Source organism: Lithohypha guttulata (assembly GCF_036872675.1).
Source record: "Lithohypha guttulata strain CCFEE 5908 chromosome Unknown scaffold_7, whole genome shotgun sequence".
Lineage (NCBI taxonomy): Eukaryota > Fungi > Ascomycota > Eurotiomycetes > Chaetothyriales > Trichomeriaceae > Lithohypha > Lithohypha guttulata.
The window spans coordinates 100,584-120,543 of record NW_027042756.1 but is presented as its reverse complement, the minus strand read 5'-3'; the positions used below and the strand labels follow the sequence as shown (position 1 = coordinate 120,543).

The 19,960-nt window shown below is 49.1% G+C and overlaps 5 protein-coding genes across 5 annotated transcripts; all 5 read right to left on the bottom strand.

The window, feature by feature from the left end:
- Positions 1-197: 197 nt before the first annotated feature.
- On the bottom strand, positions 198-2,411 carry LTR64_007887 (uncharacterized protein; the record flags this gene model as incomplete). Its single annotated transcript, XM_064902203.1, has 2 exons — positions 198-2,196; positions 2,248-2,411. 2 exons carry the CDS (start codon positions 2,409-2,411, stop codon positions 198-200), a joined length of 2,163 nt encoding a protein of 720 aa, XP_064751177.1.
- Positions 2,412-4,783: 2,372 nt separating this feature from the next.
- On the bottom strand, positions 4,784-7,834 carry LTR64_007886 (uncharacterized protein; the record flags this gene model as incomplete). The annotated part of the gene is made up of 2 exons (XM_064902202.1): positions 4,784-7,355; positions 7,419-7,834. The coding sequence occupies 2 exons, from the start codon at positions 7,832-7,834 to the stop codon at positions 4,784-4,786; spliced, it is 2,988 nt and encodes a 995-aa protein (XP_064751176.1).
- Positions 7,835-8,928: 1,094 nt separating this feature from the next.
- Positions 8,929-10,572, bottom strand: LTR64_007885 (uncharacterized protein; the record flags this gene model as incomplete). The annotated part of the gene is made up of 2 exons (XM_064902201.1): positions 8,929-10,315; positions 10,418-10,572. The coding sequence occupies 2 exons, from the start codon at positions 10,570-10,572 to the stop codon at positions 8,929-8,931; spliced, it is 1,542 nt and encodes a 513-aa protein (XP_064751175.1).
- A 2,342-nt stretch (positions 10,573-12,914) lies between these two features.
- On the bottom strand, positions 12,915-14,499 carry LTR64_007884 (uncharacterized protein; the record flags this gene model as incomplete). The annotated part of the gene is made up of 2 exons (XM_064902200.1): positions 12,915-13,135; positions 13,185-14,499. 2 exons carry the CDS (start codon positions 14,497-14,499, stop codon positions 12,915-12,917), a joined length of 1,536 nt encoding a protein of 511 aa, XP_064751174.1.
- Positions 14,500-18,315: 3,816 nt separating this feature from the next.
- On the bottom strand, positions 18,316-19,554 carry LTR64_007883 (uncharacterized protein; the record flags this gene model as incomplete). Its single annotated transcript, XM_064902199.1, has 2 exons — positions 18,316-18,578; positions 18,738-19,554. 2 exons carry the CDS (start codon positions 19,552-19,554, stop codon positions 18,316-18,318), a joined length of 1,080 nt encoding a protein of 359 aa, XP_064751173.1.
- Positions 19,555-19,960: the final 406 nt, after the last annotated feature.

The window sequence follows — 19,960 nt, the reverse complement described above, 5'->3', positions numbered from 1 at the left end:
AGCACCTAGCTTCGCTGGGGTATCATCCAGAATTCCAAATCAAAACGCCTCTCTTTGCCCCGTGTAAGGCCCCAAATATCTATGCATCTTGCCTTCTCGAGGATCAAGTATTCATACATCATAACAATGCTCATGATTCATGCTTCGTAGTCCATGCATCTCAAGATGCTCCAATGTCCAATGTCTGTATTCAATATTCAGTTAACGGCACCATAAGTCCATCCGCCAGCGTTCTTAATCGCCTGGCGGCCTATAATATCTTCCACCACCTCGACCTGGTTGAGTCCATCACCAGTGCGAATCCAATTAGCACTGGATGTTCTGACTCTCAACCGCTTCAGTCTTTCCGGATTGGCGGCAAAGACGTCGTCCATAACGATGGGTCTGATTCGGGGGAAGATGCTGTCCGCATTGATTGCTTCTTGTTGAGATAGCATGCCAAATACATGGCCGGGTGTGGCCCAGGACGCAACTGATCTGTCTTTGCCAGAGTCATCACTGGAGTCTGTGTGTATTTCAGGAAGCGACATAGGAGATGTCGCAAGCTTCTGCATGTTCCTCATGGGTGCTACGACATCCATAGAAGAAGTCTTGCTAGGAGCCTGGGTTGCAAAGGGAATCTTTTGTGTAGCAAAGTGGCCCATCTGTGGCATTTGTGTTGGAGCTCGTGAAGGTTGTGGAAAGCCATGAAGAGTAGAAGGACCAGCTTGCGTGCTGGTGAAGATAGAGGGCTTCTTGTTCAAGCTAGCTACTCGAACAGGAGGCTTAGAGAGATTACTTGGGTATGCAGGCAGCTCAGGCTCTGGCTGCTTTTGAAGGCTAGGTTGTCTCAGATGAGCACCTAATCGTGGAGGTGTAGACTCTTCTTGTATCATATCCTCGTGCAGATCTAGTCTTGCAGGAGGTCGTGCAGGTATGTTTTGTGGTTTGGGTACAGCTGACTTCACAGCTGGCCTAATTTGTCGCATGGATTGCATCTCACGGAATGCTGCTTTCTTCGCGTCTGCTGCAGCCTGTTCACGCTCTTGACGTTCTTCAGACTTGCGACGCTTGACTTCAGCATAGTCAAGATCTTCCAAGTGGCTTTTTCTTTTGCCAGCGACATGGTCTTTTGCTTTCTTGAAAAGCTCTGCTTCTTCTTCGAGCTTGTTACGTTTGAGCTCCTCGAATTTCTGGTCACGCCTTTCCCTGAGTTGCTGTTTGATAGCAGCATCTCTAGCGGCAGCTTGTTCGTCAAGCTCTTTTTTCTTTTGAGCAAGTGAGAAGGCCTTTGCTGCATTAGCTTGGCCTTTAGTAGTGGATTTATTGAAGGTGTTGATGGATTGTATGCTAGCTTTCTTGCTGAGCTCGGGTTTTACGAGACCTGGTCGAACATTCTCCAGGTTGTGGGCAGCAACAGGAGCAGAGTTGACAGGTTTTGAGGTCGACAGTGTCTTGATCTTGATGGCAATAGGTTGTGGTTGAGTCTTAGATTTGGCAGCAGCCATAGCAGGTCTAACTGGGCGTCCAAGATTCTTTGGAGCTCTCAGTAGAGAGGAGGCAGGTCTTTTGATGGATGGTCGTGGAATGACAGGAGCAACAATCTCTTCATCGACCTCTTCTTGAGGTTCTTCTTGAATTTCTTCTTCAGTGTCTTCTTCGACATCTTGTTGAGCTTCTTCGATGGGCTCGTCCTCGGATTCTTCTAGAGGATCTTCCTTAGGCTCTTCCCAAGGGTTTTCTTGCAGCTCTTCTTCGATAGCAGCTTGAGGTAGTGTGGGTGACGAGGTTTCGTAGGCAGCCATTCTTTGCTCATGGGCGTCCAATTCTGGAGCACGCAGATATACCACGTCTGACTCGCTGGACAATCCAAGGCTCATCTCTGAGACAGGCTCAATATCCATAGGTGTAGTGGCTTCGCCATCTTCATGTATAGCCGCGACATTTTCTTGTGTCGTGCCATTGTCTTCTTCTGCGGCAGGATCGTAGATAGGAGAATCGTGCATAGGAGTGTCTTGTAGAGGAGCATTGTCCGGAATGGCAGCTGGTGTAGCAGTCTCTCTTGTTGGAGTGCTATTTGTAGAGGTATCACGCGTAATCGTGTTTTTCAGAGGAGATGAGTGTTCGATGCTGTTACGGATGGCTTTATCTGCCAAAGGACGTGCTACTGTATCGCCCTGGCGTCTACCAGGGGTTTTGAAGTGTGCAAATACGTTGCTACTACGCGTTAGAGACGTTTTTTCAAGCGAATAGCGGGTTAAAACGTACCTGGCCTCATCTTTGAGGATGCCAGAGAGGTGTTCGTTTAGCCAAAGCAATTGTGCTTTGACGGGAAAGGCGGATTCTTGCTTTTCTTGCACGAAAAAGGCTTCTGCTGCAGCTTTTTCATTGGAAATCCAGGGAACGGTCGCGACAAGGAGGTTTGTAGCCATTTTAGCTACTGGCAAGAAGAAAGCGGGAGAGAAGGACAGAAATGCCTTATAGGCAAGCAAGAAGGAGAATCGGGAGAATGTCTTCCATGGGAAGACGATAAAGAGCTTCAGAAGAAGCAAGGCAAACCACTAGAATGCCATTTTCGTTTGTTTTTTGTTTATTTTTAGTCTAAATTCAGTTAGCACGTGCAACTGAGGCTCAACTGATTAGGAAGTGCTGACTAACAGAGGCGGAACAGAATTCGAAGTGAAACTTCGCAAATTGGAAGGTGCGAGTGTCGATGAGCAGGACTCGAAAGTCAAGGAAGTCACGACCGAGAGAAAAGCTCGTCGGGCGCGTCGCGTAGGGTGGGGCCTAAACAATGGAAACACGTTATCTCCACCACGGTTACTGTGTTTTCGTTAATCCCCAAGGCTCTAACATCCTGTGGAAAGCTAGCCGAGCATTGACGATGTGTTGCGTGAACAGCACTCCTGGGAGGACGCCCGTAACCAAATCACGAACTCAATAATAGCATATGACTACCACGAAAGTAGTTCCGGGAGGGCACCTGTGCTGGATTTATGAATTTTGAAACATGCTATATCTCGTTGGAATAGCACTCTCGGGGGGACGCCCATTATCAATCTACGAATTTCGAAATCGTACATCATTGTCACACAAAACAGTCCCAGGAAGGTATCCGTTGTTCATTTGTCAATTCTGAAATATAGTACCCTCTGGCCTGAAAATATACTAGGGAGGGCACCCTTGATCAATCCGTGAATTCAAAAACATGGTATGCTTTTTCAGAACAGTAGTCCCTGGAGGACGCCCGCAGTCTATTCATGAATTCTCAAGATGTGGTTTTCCTTAACACCTGCTGGCACGAAAATATTCTTAGGAGGGCACCCGTGATCAGTCTATCAGCCTGGAAGTGTGTTGTCAAACTCAGCAATCCTAACTCCTCAAACAAAGTCTGGGGAGGACGCCCTCACTATTCTATGTCACTTTCTTTCACCTTTTGTTTGTGCTCTACTGCCTAATCGTAGGGACCTTGTTATCTTCGCGATTAAATCAGCCCAGTTCCTTTCCTCCTTTTCATGTTTCCAAATTTCTCCCTCAATCGCACCAAATATGGCAGTGAAAGACAATATCATCGAGGCACAGACAGAGTAAGTGTTCGGATCAATAACGATCTTTCCAAGTCATTTGAAGGCCAAACCGCTAAACAACCAGACTCCTCCGATATCCTGAGTCGAGCGACATCACAGTCAAATGCTGTGGCAAAGAGTGGAAGACTTTCAGGGCCTATTGCTAGAGCACCCCGGCTTCAACATCGCGTTGATACAAGAATTCATAAGGCAATAACAACATGTCTGGGACAAACGGGCTCAAGCTGCACAACTATTGGAACGCCGTAATCGACACGGAAGAGTTATGGATTAGAATTGTGTTGTTGCACTTGGTCTTCACGTTGCTCCGTCAACACAACCTCTACTTGACTGAGACTAGACGGAGGCACATTACCAGCAAGAGTAAACGGTTGCGGACACTTGCGCCAGGCTAGTGCAGGCATGGCATAGAGAGGATGCGAATTATCGTTTCCTTGAAGTTGAGGACGTGGCAGTGGTGGGTGAAAGCCACCAAAACCTGTTTACATCTTGGTTAAGCGAGCAATCTCGTCTCCCACTGGCGCCATCATGTGTGCCACGCAGAGGGCGGGAGGAGTGGTCACCCAAAGTACACAAATACACCAAAGTGAGCGGGGGCTTCTTCCGACCGTCACGTGTATGCCTGAGGCGTTTCTCGTTCGCATACTAGTATGAGCAACGTGCTCGCAGTAACGTCGAGGATACCTTCTCTATGTAAAACGCGAATGAGATACGACTTGTTCTTGGAATCACTGCTCTATGCTATTGATTTTCATTAGGTGTACCAAGTCGCTACAGTGGTTTCGATTAATCGGTGTGACAGCGTTGCCAAGACCCGTGCTGTGGTGCGACTGTGATAACATTCACCCTGCGATTTTATTTGCTGCTTCAAAGTGCTTCAAAGTGATTCAATTCTGATTCACCACATGCTACTCAATGCTTCTCATTTAACTCTCTACCCTCTGGACGAAGTAAAATTAGCCTTAAGTTAGCTGGCAGCAAAAACAGCACCGACATTCGGTGCCACTGTTGCAATCCACGTCGTAGCTATTTGGCTATACTACGCAAGGCAGCCTTCGTCATGCTGTTGTTCTGCCGCATCGGTAGCCGGTTTCGGCTCGGGAACAGTACGAAAGTAGCGGCCATTTGACTGTGATCAAATGTATCTGCTGAAATGTTCTAGGATATACAGCTATTGACTGTTATCCTTAGCACATGATGCGCTACACACTTTCTCATCAGATTGTCAAGCTCCATCCTGATCTCCACGCGTGACCTCCAAGCACACTTCGCAGCCCGCGAATGACTATCTTTTCGTTCTCAGCGACATAGTCCATCGCAGCCGTTGTGCCTCTTCCATTCACGACATTTCCATTGATCAACACGTCCTTGCCTGCCGGTGGTGCATTCACTCCCAGCACTGTGATGTTCGCTATTGGTAGATCCAAGCCGGTGTAGCTTCCTTCAACAAAGACATCGAGTCGTATCTTTGTAACATTTTGTCCATTGATCTCGGATACTGCAGCCTGTGCACCAAAAGTGACGAGCTTCGTAGCGCTGGGCTCGATACTGACTCCGTCGTCAAGGTACAGCGTGCCATTAGCACGACCAGCGTGATCCATGACAATGATGAGACTCCAGTCACCCGTTCGAGCATCGCGAGTTGTCATGCGCATCGCCTGGGTCGCGAGAACGTGGCCACCACGTATGTACACCGGGATATGACCCAGTGGTGCCTCAATAGTAGTGTTCTTCCTGGCTGTGCCGGGCACTGAAGTCTGATTGTACCAGTCGTAATAGACCTCTGTTCCTTCCATGAGACCAGGGAAGACACCGTCCACAGTAGTATAGCCCTGTGTCAATACAGGTATGACTAGGATGGCAGGACCGAGGAAGAATTGTCGGTCTGCATCGATCAGGTATGGATCATTTGGAAATTCCCAAGCCAGAGCTCGCATGACCGTATCGCCACGAGAATGAGCATAGTGAAACAAAGTGTACATGTATGGTAACAGCTGGAAGCGTATGTCCATCGCAGTCTTTGTCGCTTCGACAACACTAGCCCACTGGTATGGTTCCTGAGGTAGACTGCCAATGCTGTTGTGATTGCGATAGAAAGGAAAGAAGGCTGACAGCTGCATCCACCTATTACAAAGTTCTTCGTCTGTATTTCCAATAAAGCCACAGGTATCAACGCCGAACATTGGAATACCAAACAACGAGAATGATAGAGCCTGCGGAATTGACCAGTACATATGTCGGAATTGTGCTCGATTATCGCCACCCCAATGGCCAGAATAGTTTCCACTGCCTACGAAGTTCGATCGGCCGATGATGAAGGGTCGTACAGTAGGATTGGTATTGAGGATGGCTGAGTAGGTATTCCTGAGTAATAAGTGACCGTAGAGACTGTGAACATCGTACTCTTGAACACCGTTGTAGTGAGTCGCATTTGGTGCGACTGCATGTACCGCAAGATCGCCATGGACATGGTCGATCACATAGGGTGGATGGTCAACATTGCGAAGTCCCGGAGTCGGTTTCGTACGGAGGTAGTTTGTCGTGGTTGAGGTAGGAGCCGAAGTCGATGAGCACGATGCAGCTTGTGCCGACGATGCTATCGAGGCCACTGCGGCGGCGGTCACATTTGTCACGTTGAAGCCCTCGGGATAATCGTAGACAACCTCACACTCTTCACCCTCAATTTTAAACCATGGATGTACGGGGTTCCTTTCCAACTGTCCAGATCCGCAAGAACCAACACAGAACGAAGACACTTCGCTCATGTCAATCCACAGCCCGTCAAATGGAATCTTGTTGTACCAATCTGACACCGACTTTTGCCACCACGCACTGGCACGAGAGGTGAGCCAATCCGGAAACACAGTATAGCCGGGCCAAACTTGTCCAATGTACAAGGAGCCATCGGGATTCTTCAAGAAACAGTCACTGTCTCTGCCATCCTCGAATATTTGGTATGCATCGGAGACGTTCTCGGGGTTGGGTATGTAGATTGCCGCATCCACTATCGGCACGTAATGCTGTCCGTTCTTGTGCAACTTGCTGAGGAATCGAGCACCATCAGCGTATGGGAAGCGTATAGGATCGTTTTCGAAGTCTCGATAGCCCTTCATGTAGTCAATGTCGTTCCAAATAGTCTCCAGTGGTAGACCAAATTTAGCAAAAGTGTCGACAGTCTCTTCTGTCATTGACCAGTTAGCATATCCCCATCTACATTGGTGGTAGCCGAAAGTCCAATACTGTTGCATCGCAGGTAGACCGATCTGGTGTAGGTACTGGCTTGTGACTTCGGGCTGCGATGGTCCCGAGAAGAAGTAAAGGTCAATTTCACCACCTAGAGCCCGCCAAGTTGTGTTCGTGTCGTGCATGAGGATTTCTTGAGCGTGAGCATTTCTCAAATAGACCCCGTGGGAATTGGACGTGTATCTTGTCGCTGCATCGATGTGGTCACTGCTGGTAAGGAGACGTTGTGTTCCGGTAGCTGAGTCTAGTTTGTAGTATTTGGTCTCGAGGTAGAAGGGATGGCTTCCATACATGTTTCTGTCGATCGGATCTGCAGTGTCGGCGGCATAGATTGTTCTGGTCAGACCAGGTTGCAGACGTAGACCTCGAAAAGCTTCACCAAGACCGTACATGTTGTAACCGCTATCCATGGATGTGACAAACTCGATGAACTGATTTTCATACACCAAACGAGCACCGTCAGTTGAAAAGACAATCTCATCTGTGGCTATCCTCGTAATGTTGAAACCAAAGGTAGGGTAATTAGTCCAGCTAAAGTCGAAATCGCTTTGGTCAAGGGTTATGTGCTCGGAAGATGGTCGTGGTACTAGATGCTCAGGTAATGCATACCAAGACTCGTTCACGGCGGTAGTGTAGGATGGCTTGATGTTGATATGCAGTCGTGACTTTGCTTGATACTCGACAGTAAGGTCAAGGTCGTGGATATCGTCGCCATAGAGGTTGCAAGGCTCGCCGGCCAGAGTGAGGTGTGCGGTCAAGCTGGATGGACTTGTATCGAGGCGGCTGAGTATGTAGCCAGGACAGACTGTTTGAGCATCAATAGCAAGGGGATCTTCGATGTTGGGTATCAGCGGGGCGCCATGGTCAATACTAGCAGGAGGAATGTATTGAGGTTGTGGAGGATCCAGTGAGAAAGCTGCCATTGGTTCGACATCAATGACTGCTGCGATATTACTACTATTCGCGAGTAGGGATGTCCACGTTAGAACTCGTTGCCACCATTCTGTCGAGCTTGAGGTCGCCATGTTTATGTTTCTGATTAATTACCATTGACGGATAAGGGCAACCAGGTCGCACGGCCGACGTTCAAGCCGTACGGCACGGCAAGCATAGATGCGCGTAGTCGGTATCAAGTTTCTCGTGCGGTTGTCAGGGGACGTAAAGGTGAAAGTGAAGGCGAGAAAACATCTCCATAAGAAAAAACCTTGATGGTTTCGTCCAATTGGCGGGAGCGACACCTATTCGAGCATACGAGTAGCATAGGCAGGTACGAATCGCTCAGAGATTTCGAAAGGCGACAACTCATATATACCATGCTATGGAAGTCACTCAGAAGTCAACACAAAGCGATCACAATACTTTATCCGATTGCTCGTTTGTAGAGAGCCTGTAAGTGGCTGGAAAGCTGATACAAGACTTGAACAAGCTCTATTGGCCCATTTAGCAGCTTCACCACGGCCTTAGGAGCCACTAAAAACACCTAGAGGCTGCAAATTTTCATGCCTCAGGCAGCCTATAAGTAATCACGACCAACTTGAATGTTCAAAGCCTGTCCGTGCTTGAAGTTGAGGACTGCAACAAGCCTTGTTCCCATCGACCAAGATTTGGTATCCTCAAAGATGCGACTACCATCGCAATCTATCAGGAAGCAATATCCGACCCTGACGACTGCCTCCTCCACGCGAGGAGAGCCCCACTAGCAGCATCATGACCCGAACGACTCAACAAGCAATCAATCCTGATACACGAACGATACAGGCAATGACAGGCCAGCAGCTCGAATGATTTAATACCGTTGATGAGCTAAGCCTCTTACGTTGCCATGTTGCCTACCAACAACCACCTTGTGCCTTATTGCACTCCTGCATATCCATCATGAACACGAGAAATGCTCTAAGAAACGAAATGGAGAGCTATAGCCTGGAGGTGAAGAGCTATGGACGCGCCGTATCATTATGACATGATTGCTGCGGGCCATATATGCTGAGCCTGCCAATGCTTGTTTGCAGCAACAAGTGCAAGTGTCGGGAATATGATGGTCCAAATATGTCAATAATAGCGGTGCTCAACTGCAGGCCTAAAATACCTCTCTTTACGCTCTTTGGGAATCCTACGTACCTCAGTTCATCGCATGTTGATCTGCAGTGGCAGTCAATGATCCCGCTTGCGCCTTCAACGGCACCTGCTCAACCAGTTCTGACTTCTTTGAAGGCTTCTTTCCACGCCTCGACCAGCGGAGTCCTTGTGTGAATTTCTGCCAACTGCTTCTACCAGGGATTCTCTCCTCCAGGTCCTCTAGACGAATTCGACCACCGACCTCATCTGTCCGGTGTTCACACCAACACTTTGCGCTTTTGACATCCCAATATTTCTCGATATGCTCTCCTGGCTTTTCTACCACAGGATGTTGAGCTTTGAAATCTTCCACAAAAGTCATGAGGTCGCTACTGCTAAGGATCATGGCCCACCAAAGCAGACCTCGGGGCTCTTCCTGCAAGCTGGATTTTCTGCGCTCGGCATGAACGAAGATACCGATTGTCGACAGCATCATGGAGAAGAGCAAGAAAATTAGCACATAAGCAATCGGCAGACTAGCAAACAGCCTCGTAACATCTGAGAACAGTTGAGCATCGAGCATCCGCACCTCCCTTGGCTGTTGCATGAGCTCAGTCGTAGCGAGTGCGGCGAAAAATGTCGAATACACTGTTTCGGTAGCCTGCAGTAGCGCTCCACGATCGATCAGTACATCAGGCCTCAGTCTCCGAGCATACCCGTGCACCACTCTCCCAAAACTGTCTGCCTCTAAAACACCTGAGCCTTCTTGTGTCCGGGTCAAACTCAGACCGTCATGAAGCGCACGAAAGGCAGAGCTGACTGCGCCTGTCAGTTGAATATCGTCCTTGCCCTCTTCATGCTCGTCGCTCACGATATGCTTGGCCACAGAGTTGTCAAATGACATTGTCAAAGCCCTGCTTGTACTCCAGTACGTTGGGAAGCATGAAATTACTGTCAGGTTGGATAGCTTGTTTCCGCTAGCAGCATCAAAAGCTGCTGCAAAGATGCCGATACGATCTTGCGCATCCGAACTGCCGGTGCAGTGCTGCTTCCAGGTGTATGTATACAGGAGACGTGACGACGTAATTGGCCATGGGTCGATATCATCAATTTCGCAGCCGCGATCGGCGAAATTGATTAGGATAGAACCCAAGACCGAGTTGGCTGCATACGTAGCGTTGACCTGAGAAGACGGTACCAACACGCACTGTGGCTTGACGCCATACGCCACGTTCGACACCAAGATGTCGCCTGTAACTTGGTGTGAGGGTACCAATGTTTCAAAACTTCTGTTTGCTGTCATCCATACAGGAAGACCTGCTCCATATCCCCAGATTGCGTTGGAGAGATCTAGCGCAGCCAGGATACTGGTGTCCCGTGTCAGAAGCGATAGATCCAGTACACCCGTTGTTTCGAGTTTCACGTCCGATGGCACTCGTGCTGTTGCTACACTGAAGAGATTGGAAGTAAGTGGCACCAGCATAATACTGGCAAGTAACTGAGTAAGCAAGGCCGCGCATAGGTGAACATGACGGTTTTTCCCAGCAACCCACCAGCTGTAGAAAATTGGATAGGACAGATAATCCAACAGGATGGTGAGCTTAGCGTTGGACCTGGACTCCTGCTTATCGGCCTTCAGCTCGACGAATGGTTGGCGCTGAGCAGCTGACGTGACTATTGCACTATAGAGCAGACTGAAAAGAGCCATAACAACTGCAGGGACCGCTGACCACTCTAGCCGACTGCTGATTGGTATGCCCCGTAAGGTACCTATGGGATCTCTGCTCACATTTACGAAGCCATCCCTTCTTTTGGTGAGGATTGCGGTAGTAGCAATTCCAGCTATCAATCCTGCTTCAACGCACAATGCCAAAGCCAATGTCGGACGCTTCAGCTTCCATGACCTCCAATCACGACGCATTGTGCTTTTGGCAAGAAGAATTCGCTGGCGACTGGGGCGGATAGGCTGTTTCACTAAGAAGACGTGTGTGATAACAATTCAAGTGCAACATGAAGAGAATTGAACGACACAGGCGGAACCTTCCTAATCTGCGTCTTCAGACTGTATTCTGTCCCAGATGTCTGGAGCTGTCAGCCTCGTCTGTGTGATCTGCCCGATCTGCACGTTCGCGAACGCTCTGGGCGAGCCTCTTCCATCATGCCAAGCAGAAACACGAGATGTCGTGCGAGTGCGACCAATTAGAAAGGTTGCCTATGCACGTACTACCAGATTGTCACATTCAGCTGTACCAATTCGGCACAGCACAGCTTTGAGATACAGGACAAAAGCAGGCACGTATCTCAATTAGGTGAACTCTAGGTGAAGACATTCGGCAGGGACCATCATCTGATAGCTTCTGCTCAAACCTGACAGGCCAGTCATCGCGAACGCCACAAAACTTGACAGCTGTCGTCCCATTCCACCGATTGATCATGATTGCGGAGAAGATAAGCAGCTTGAGTGGTGCTCATATATGGCACAAGTCTCAGCTCATTGCTTGATTATGCTACGGTAGTTGTCAAGCAAGATCTTTCCTCACTTTTCCCATAATTTAGCGAACCCCCAATTTGAGCCGTCATGAGATACGTGTGGCCGATTTCATCCTTTGTTGTGTACGCTGGCTATGCAATGTCACAGCACACGCAAGACCCAAGACGGTGTGTGGCCGGTAGTGGTATAACCACATTTCAAGGCTGCCACGAATGGGATCGGCTCGTCTCATCGTGTAATCAAGTCGGCGCGTGCACCATCAATCCCACGACGACTGGGTGCAACAACCCATCGGCCTTTTTCAACTGCTACTGCGGTCAATCTTACCTCAATGCCATATACCAGTAAGACCTCATCTCCCTTTCTGCGAGGACATCAGTGGCTAAGCTTCGATGTTGAACAGATGCAACAACGAAGAGCGATTGTGTCTTGGTAACGACGAACTAGATAAAGACTTTATGACCGCCTCCTCGTTGTGGCATAGCTGGTGCGATCCGATAGTGAATTACTCACCAACCACACCAATTATCTCATCAATTACTGCGCCTTACAGCCCCAGCTACTGCCGCACGGCCTCTTCAGCATGCTATAGTATGATTGTCTCACGAAATCGCTGTACAGGCGACGGCAGCGACAGCGATAGCAATCTTCTCTCCGTCAGCTCTTGTCTGTGCGCGCCAGAGGTTTTGTCGATGGAATTCACCTGCAGCGTTCTAGGGAATGTATCATGCATCCAGATACCTGGCCACCTGGATCAAATGTCTGGATATAGGTATTGCAGCAACATCAACCAGGTCTTGACCCTCGAACCTTCCTTGACAGCAAGTCTGGGATCAGAGACAACGGTCAGAATTCCTTCCGATATGCTGTCCGCTGGAGTCACTTCTGGTCCTGCAGAGACAGGATCTTCACCGACTTTGCAGGTCTCGGCTTCAAGCACAATGTCGTCCTTGCCTAGCACATCCACGTTCAACGCGGCTGCTCCGATAAGAGTTGGTAGGGGTTTCTTGTTACTGAGTCTGGTGCTTGGAACTGTGTCAATAGTGGTATCACGGTGCTAGCTGTGCGGTCTGGAACAATCGTGTAGGGGCCGATGTTCGTAGAGGTTCGAGGTTTCGCTATGTGTTCTAATCTTTGCGCGATCTGTCAGATTACGGAGTAACGCAAAGTGCCAGGTACGTAGTGAATAGCTGGGATGGTAGGAACATTACGTATACGTAGTCGCCGGCAGGTATTTTGTGCTGCGATGTCTTCGAGATTGAGTTCGCCAAGGACGGTGCCGCAGCGTGTTGCGTGCAAGCTCATTCCCATAAGATGCTAAATGCTTGCGAACGCAAGCTGTCTCACTGTAACACTGCATGATAGGTACTTTACCAGCGCTAATAAACACACGACGGGCCATGATGCACACGTCCAGCATAGCCATCGCTACATGTACGTAGTTTGCACGGGTGAAAGCAGCATGTTGACATGTTATTGAGGATCATGCGTCCGTAGTCTTCTTTCCTTCCACACGTATTTAATTCTACAAGAAGTTGTTATAGCAACAGATCTCGAAACTAATATTGACCCTCAAGTGTGAATGTACCTGTCTTCTCGACTAGATATTCTCTTACAGCGACATCCTTGCCCGACTCTTTGCCATAACCTGACTCTTTGATACCACCGAATGGGGACTCGGCAGCTGAGCTGTTTCCCGTGTTCATGCCGATCATGCCGGCTTCCAGGTTCTCGAGGAGGCGCCACATGCGATCGACGTTCTTGGTGAAGGCGTAAGAAGCTGTGGAGCATTAGCAGTTGTAGGCGTAGGTTTTGTAGAGTAAACTCACCAAGTCCCATACTTGTGTCGTTTGCAGCCTTGACGACCTCATCTTCCGTCTCGAATTTGAAAAGACCAATGACAGGCGCAAAAGTCTCCTCTCGTGCCATCAACATCTCATGAGACATGCCAGTCAGCACAGTGGGAGACATGAAGTATCCACCAACACCCTTGCCCTGACCCGCACCTTCATCTTCAGTTGAGTTCTTCTCGGCCTTACCAGTACCAAGGACCATTTTAGCACCATGTTTCACTGCATCCTCAGCCTGTGACTGAGCTTTGGCCAAACCCCTCGGCGTGGTGACCGGACCAAGTGTAGTGCCTTCCACAGCACCGTGACCCATCTTCAGGGTCTTGGTCTTCTCGACGAGCATCTGAGTGAACTTGTCGTAGACACCAGATTGTACATACAGTCTGTTAGCTGTGATGCAAGCTTGTCCGGCATGTCTCCACTTCAAAGCCTGGAACTGCTCAAGGGCCTGGTCGAGGTTTGCGTCGTCAAAGACGATGAACGGGCAGTTACCACCGAGTTCAAGTGTGCACTTCTTGAGATTTCTGGCGCAAAGACCTGCGACAAGCTTGCCAACTCTAGTCGAGCCGGTGAAGGTGACTTTCTTGGTAAGAGGATGGAGGATCATAGCTTCGGACATGGCTGGGGTGTTTTCAAGCGAAGTTGTGAGGACGTTGAACACACCAGGAGGGAAACCAGCTTGACTGGCGAGGTGAGCCAACGTCAAGCATGTAAGTGGCGTCTCTGGGGATGGCTTTACGACCATGGTACAACCAGCGGCAAAAGCTGCGCCCGCCTTTCGCAAGATCATAGCAATTGGGAAGTTCCATGGGACAAGTGCGACAGCAGGACCAATGGGCTGCTTGACGACAAAGACTCGTCGATTTGGGGCTGCAGGGGTTTGGACTGTGCCTGTTATTCTTTCTGCCTCTCCAGCAAACCACCATGTGAAGCCGAGGGAGTATGTAAGTTCACCCTGAGACTCAGCCAGAGGCTTTCCAGTCTCATGTGTGAGAATCTTAGCTATATCATCTCTGTTGTCCGTGATGAGTTTGTGCCATGCGAGCAGAAGTTCAGCTCTTTTTCTTGGATTCGATATCTTCCATTGATCGAATGCCTTTTGAGATGACTGCATGGCGGCATCGACATCTTGAGCGTCATTGTCTGGGCATGTTGCCCATGCCTTGTCAGAACCAGGGTCAACAACCTCAAAGGTCTTGCCGCTTTTTGCCTTCTTCCATTCGCCGTGAATATAGGAGTCGTACTTGAGGAGATCGGGGTTCTTGAGCTCGAAAGGAACCTTGTGGGAGGACATTTTGATTGTTGGGTAGGAATTCCAGCTACTGCTATGTGATAATAACCTGAGAAAGTGATCTGAAGACTTCTACGCGAACCTTTTGTAAAAAGTCATTACTCTCATAGACATCACACAGCAGAGTGTGAACCCCTCACTCGAAACCATGTTGCTTCTCCATGTTCCCCACTCTAACAATTGCCTGGGGATAAAGCACAGTTTCGGACGCATCGAAAACGTTGCTGACAGATATCGGACCTCCACACGAAGCGCCCTGCGATGTGTATGGATCGCCTCAGAGTAGAGAACGACAAATTCGAGGAGTGAGAAAGACCTCGGTTACCGCTTTCCTATTTTCGAGACGCGTCATGACGTATTCTTTCGCGTTTTGTGAAACATCAATAATGCACAGCTCTCACTACTCTTCACAACTCGCATCGCACCTCACGATTGGCTAAGCAAGTTTAAGTGGTCGTGAAGCAACCGAGAATATCTTGCGTGCCAGTTGCTGCCTTTAGTCGAGAAAGATCGAGACCCGTCTTGCTGAGTAGAGCGACCAACAGCCTGCGGTATGCCACCGATCTCGGCCAAGCTGAGCTCCGGTAGCTTTCCATCGGCGAAGACCCGATTGTCCCCGTCTGATCAGCCAGGACACATTCACAAGCAGCTCCAATACCTGTACCTCTCAGCTGGGTTGCTGATTGTCTTAATTCCGAGACAGGATGATACTACCAGTCCGCTTCTAGCGAGCTAGAGCGACAAACCTCATTACCACTGTTCATTCATGCTGCTCTGTTGCTTACGCCTCTGACCGTTGTGACTCTGTCGTTGGACCACAGCAATCAAACCAGTAAGTGGTTGCTTGAATAGCTGGCAGCGAACCCAGAAGTGAAACAATGTCGAATCGGATGCCGCCATCAGCACCTGAGAAGGCAAACATATTGCCTTGACTCCGTCGAATCATTAAAAAGCTACGAGAGTGAGTATCAGCAAGTGCCACGACACGTCAAGCCAATCACATTTGCCTTCGCTTATGCAAGTCATCAACAAGATAGAAGTTGAAAGACCCCAATATCCTAGTACAGCACTCCACCACTGTCTTGATCGTGAAGTTGAGCATGTATTTCTACATCCTTGTTGAAGTCTCAACATCTTCGGGCGATACACTTGAAGCTGGTGGAAGACAATGGCAGCTCGAAAGACACGACCTCGACCGATCAAAGCTCGAGGAGCTGACTTACATTTGCGTCTCCTATACCTGGGGAACAGGCCGTGAACCTAGCCCAATCCATGCTGACTTTCACATTTCTGATTGCACAATTCCTGCACTTGATATAGTAGCACGTCTGCGGCCTAATATTAACCGAATATGGATCGATGCTCTCTGTGTGCCTCAAGAAGTCGATGATCGTTATCACAATCTAGAAAGCATGGGCTATATCTACTCCCAAGCTCAGGAAGTCATCGCAGTCCTTTCACCTACTGTGCGACCAGTCCTCGACTATATGTTCGAGCACCAGGCCCTCAATCGGGACCATATCCCGCTTCTGGAAGCAGAAGATTGGGTTACCAGAGCATGGACTTATCAAGAGGCAGTGAACGCGAGATCTTTGTCCGTCACATGCCGCGGCTATGATCACGACGCTCTCCCAGCAGACCAATTTCTCAATCATGTAGGATATGCAATATCTCAACTCAAACTTCCAGCCTCAGTCCTGCGTCAAAGATATCCTCGACTAGATGCGGTGGAAGACCTATGCGATTATCTTATTGCTGGTTATGCAGAACGCTCAGCCCTGCAAATCATGGCTATGATGGATAGACGAATGCAGCATCATCCTGACGACCACTTCTTCGCCATGATTGGAGCATTGAGTCAGATAAGAGCCAGCGAGGTGGGAACCCAGAACCCGTGTGAGAGCTTTATGACTCTCTGTGAGCTTAAAGGCGATTACTCATTCATTTTCTCAGATGTACCCAGGGAGACCGTTGCGGGATGGAGGTGGAGGCCAACAGCAGACCCAAGTCACCAATTGCCTGCGATCTTACCGTGGCAGGTACATGGCGCCAGGCAACCTGGTCATGTATGTGGGGATGGACTCTTGACTTTACAGCAAGTAAGCCAGCTCGAAATTGGTACAATAACAGTGGAGGCACAGGAATTCTCGAAGCAATGGCTGACCAAGCTGCTGCCTGACGCCGAGAGTCCGAACATGTTCAAGGCCCTTCGTTCATTAGGCTTCCATGGCTGTTCGCAACAAATATCCTGCAAGAGAGGCGTTTTCCACATAGGTCAAAGAGGTCAAGATCTGCTTGAGCCTCTTGTCGATGCAGACAGATCTATCCAGGACCTGGTTAAACGCATCTTTGTATCGACCTCGTTGCGTTGGACATTTGGAGCACCAGGTATTGCCTGCTACAGCATTGATAAGCAGCCATATTACATGGCAGGTGTTTTCGTGGGGATCGTAAAAGGTCTGGACGCACAAGATGTCACTATCGGCTGACGCAGCTCTGCGCAGAGCGCGTATCAGCGAACCTGGCTACGCGAACACAAGATTCGGAGAGGACACCCATTGCCATGAAGTCAAGACCTTGCTGCAAATCAATGCATTGAACCAGGATTTAGTTCTCTCACACTGGCTGAGAACATCTGTTGTCCGAGTGCGAGCTGATACTCGAACTTGCCAGTCGATCTTGCGCTAATGCAGCGGAGTGCTTGGAGCTTAGAATGGCACAGCTTGTTTCGGGCTATAGGCTCATCCACAAATCCTTCTGATCCACAATGATCGACGACTTCTCCACTCCACGGTCGCCTTGCTCGCAAATTTGTCCCAACACGGAAACGAAAGCGGTAGTGGGGGCGATCTATTTACATACTGGAATTGAAGCTTTTCTTGTCTTGTTATTCACGCCTTGTCATGAGAATATTTGGTCAGCCTCAAACGTGCGCGTAATGACGGACTATATCTACAGGAAGCATGGCGCAGCTCATGTTCTTGTTCATGCTACGATATGGTAGAAAATGTCCCTGTACTAGATCGGGACCCTTATGCTTGATCATCACGACAACTTGTAAGTATATATTCCAGTTCGCTGAGACGTTCAAAGTACAATGCACCGAACCACGTCCCGATATCTTCACCACATCTCTATTACAGTCAACAGTATCTCAAGATTCACTGCAGCCTGAAAAACACTACTGCACTAGCCGTGTGAACTTAATCAGTCATACACAAATCACCACAGTCTTTGTCTTTTCTTTCCGAACATGAGAATGCACCTCCAAGACCTTCAAGACCTCCTCTCCCGGACCAGCCACAAAGCTGTCTTCGCTCGCGGTTATCAGCAATACAAAACTGCTCAAGCTGCGGTCAGACCTACCACCACCACCACCATCGCTTCTTCTCCAGCCACGCCTCCGGCGCAATTATTGTCGACACTACCACGACAGTCACGAAATGCAGAAGGAATGCAATCCCAGCCCACCATCACGACTGGAATTCGGACAGCCCATGGTTCACTAGGCTCACTCCACAACCAGGAGGACTACAGCCATGGCGATTTGACTATGTTGCCGCCCATGCAGATGGTATTTGTCGCGCCTACTCGTGATTATTCTAGTGTGAAGGAGCAATGGTTAGCAAAACAAAGAGGTCAAAGGAATAGGTAGTCTGCATGATGACGGAGATGTACTCGTCCAAGCCGGGGTCCCGAAGACGCTGGTCGCTATAGTTTGTCTACCTGGCTGATAAATCTATGCTAAATGGATTTGCCCTCTTCTATCATGCTTCTTGTGCCTCTCTCAGCTACTCATATACGCATACATTTTTCAAGTCACTGAGGATGTCTCTCCATTACGTGGTGGATAGGGCTACCCTCAAAGTTGAACAAACCTTGAGGTCTATTCACAGCTCCAATTCCGTTTCCTTGAGAATCTTCCGCATCGAATCGAAACCCACCTTTCTCGCTCTCGCGTGTGTTCATAAGGATGGCCAGATCACGACCATCGCGTCGGTTCCAGATGAAGGTGCTGGCACCCCATGTTGAGCCGGTCCGTCCGTAGCCAGCGTGCATGTTTAGACCACAGAACCAGGCAGCTGGGAAGGGATGTGTTAGCTAGCAGTCTCGATGGTATAGATGCGGAGAGAATTGCACTGAGGGACAAAGAAACTTACTGTATCTACCAGAAAACTTGACTAGATCACTGGCACTGCAAGCAAGACTGCATGGACCTATACAAGCCTCTTTGACCATACCATCGCCGCCATATACGGCGGGCACCGTCTTAGTCTGCTCTTTGTAATCATAAGACGGCAGTCCCTCATCGTAGGAGTAGGGTGGTGCTCGAATGAAGTCGTAGCCATATTCCGATGGTCGGGTATCAACAGTGTATAGGTTCATAGAGCCCAAACCGTTCTTCGCCAGGACGTCTTGAAGCAGGAAATCAAAGTAGGGCTTATTGCTCTTCTTAGCGACAATCATGCTTAGAACAACATAGCCAATATTGCTGTATTTCCACATGTCATGCTTCTCGCTGTCAAATGGTTCGTAAGCTAGTGGTATGGTACGGACATAGTCTACCAGGTCTTCAGGTGTTGTGACATCGCGTTGCAAGTGAGCAGCAGCTTTGCGGGCGAGATATGTCCACTCATTGGGCGATGGCGATGTCTCGTCATAACCAAACCCGGCCGTGTGGTCGACGAGCTGTTGCACTGTCATCTGATCATAACCTTTATCGACGCTGCTAGACCCCCAGCCTAGAACATCAGCTGCCTTTGTTGCCTTGCGTACATTCTCGTCCGGGAAGAGTTCATAGATGGCTGCACAGCAAAAGGCTTTGCTCACGCTGGCTAGGAGAAAAGTATCGGCGTCTTCAGTGACGTGTTCTCCCCATGACCACGAATATGATCTGCTAGTGAGGACCTTGCCGTTCTTACCAATTGCTAGCTGAGCATTGCGAACATTATTGTCGACCATGAACTTGTGCATTTCCTGGTCGAGATCTGCCTCGATTGAGCCATGAGGTGGAGAGGGGCCAAGAACGGTCCATTGTCGAGGAATGTTCTCTGCCATGTTAGCTGGACAGTGTGGAATGCTGAGGACTTGTGAAGACAACCAGAGGAAGAAAGATCAGAGACTTATCCACCATGGAATTCTATCTAAGGAAGTTGTTGATTATATGGCGACCTAGTAACATTTCTATCCAGTCCAGCTGAAAGAGCTGAAAACGTTTTTGACTTTGTGGCTTTTGATTGCCAGCAGAACCGTCTTATGTCGAATTGGCCTGCATTGAGAAATTACCTCTGGTTACAGAATCTAGCACGGTTGTGATGTCAATCGTGCTTTTTGCTGCTGTGTAGTATTGTAAGACATCTAACAATGCTTGAAAGACTGCTGCTGCCTCAGCGAAATCGTAGGTGTGCGGCGCGTAGAACAGGATACACGCGATCGCGGGCGGAACTGCCCGCTAGCCAGAATT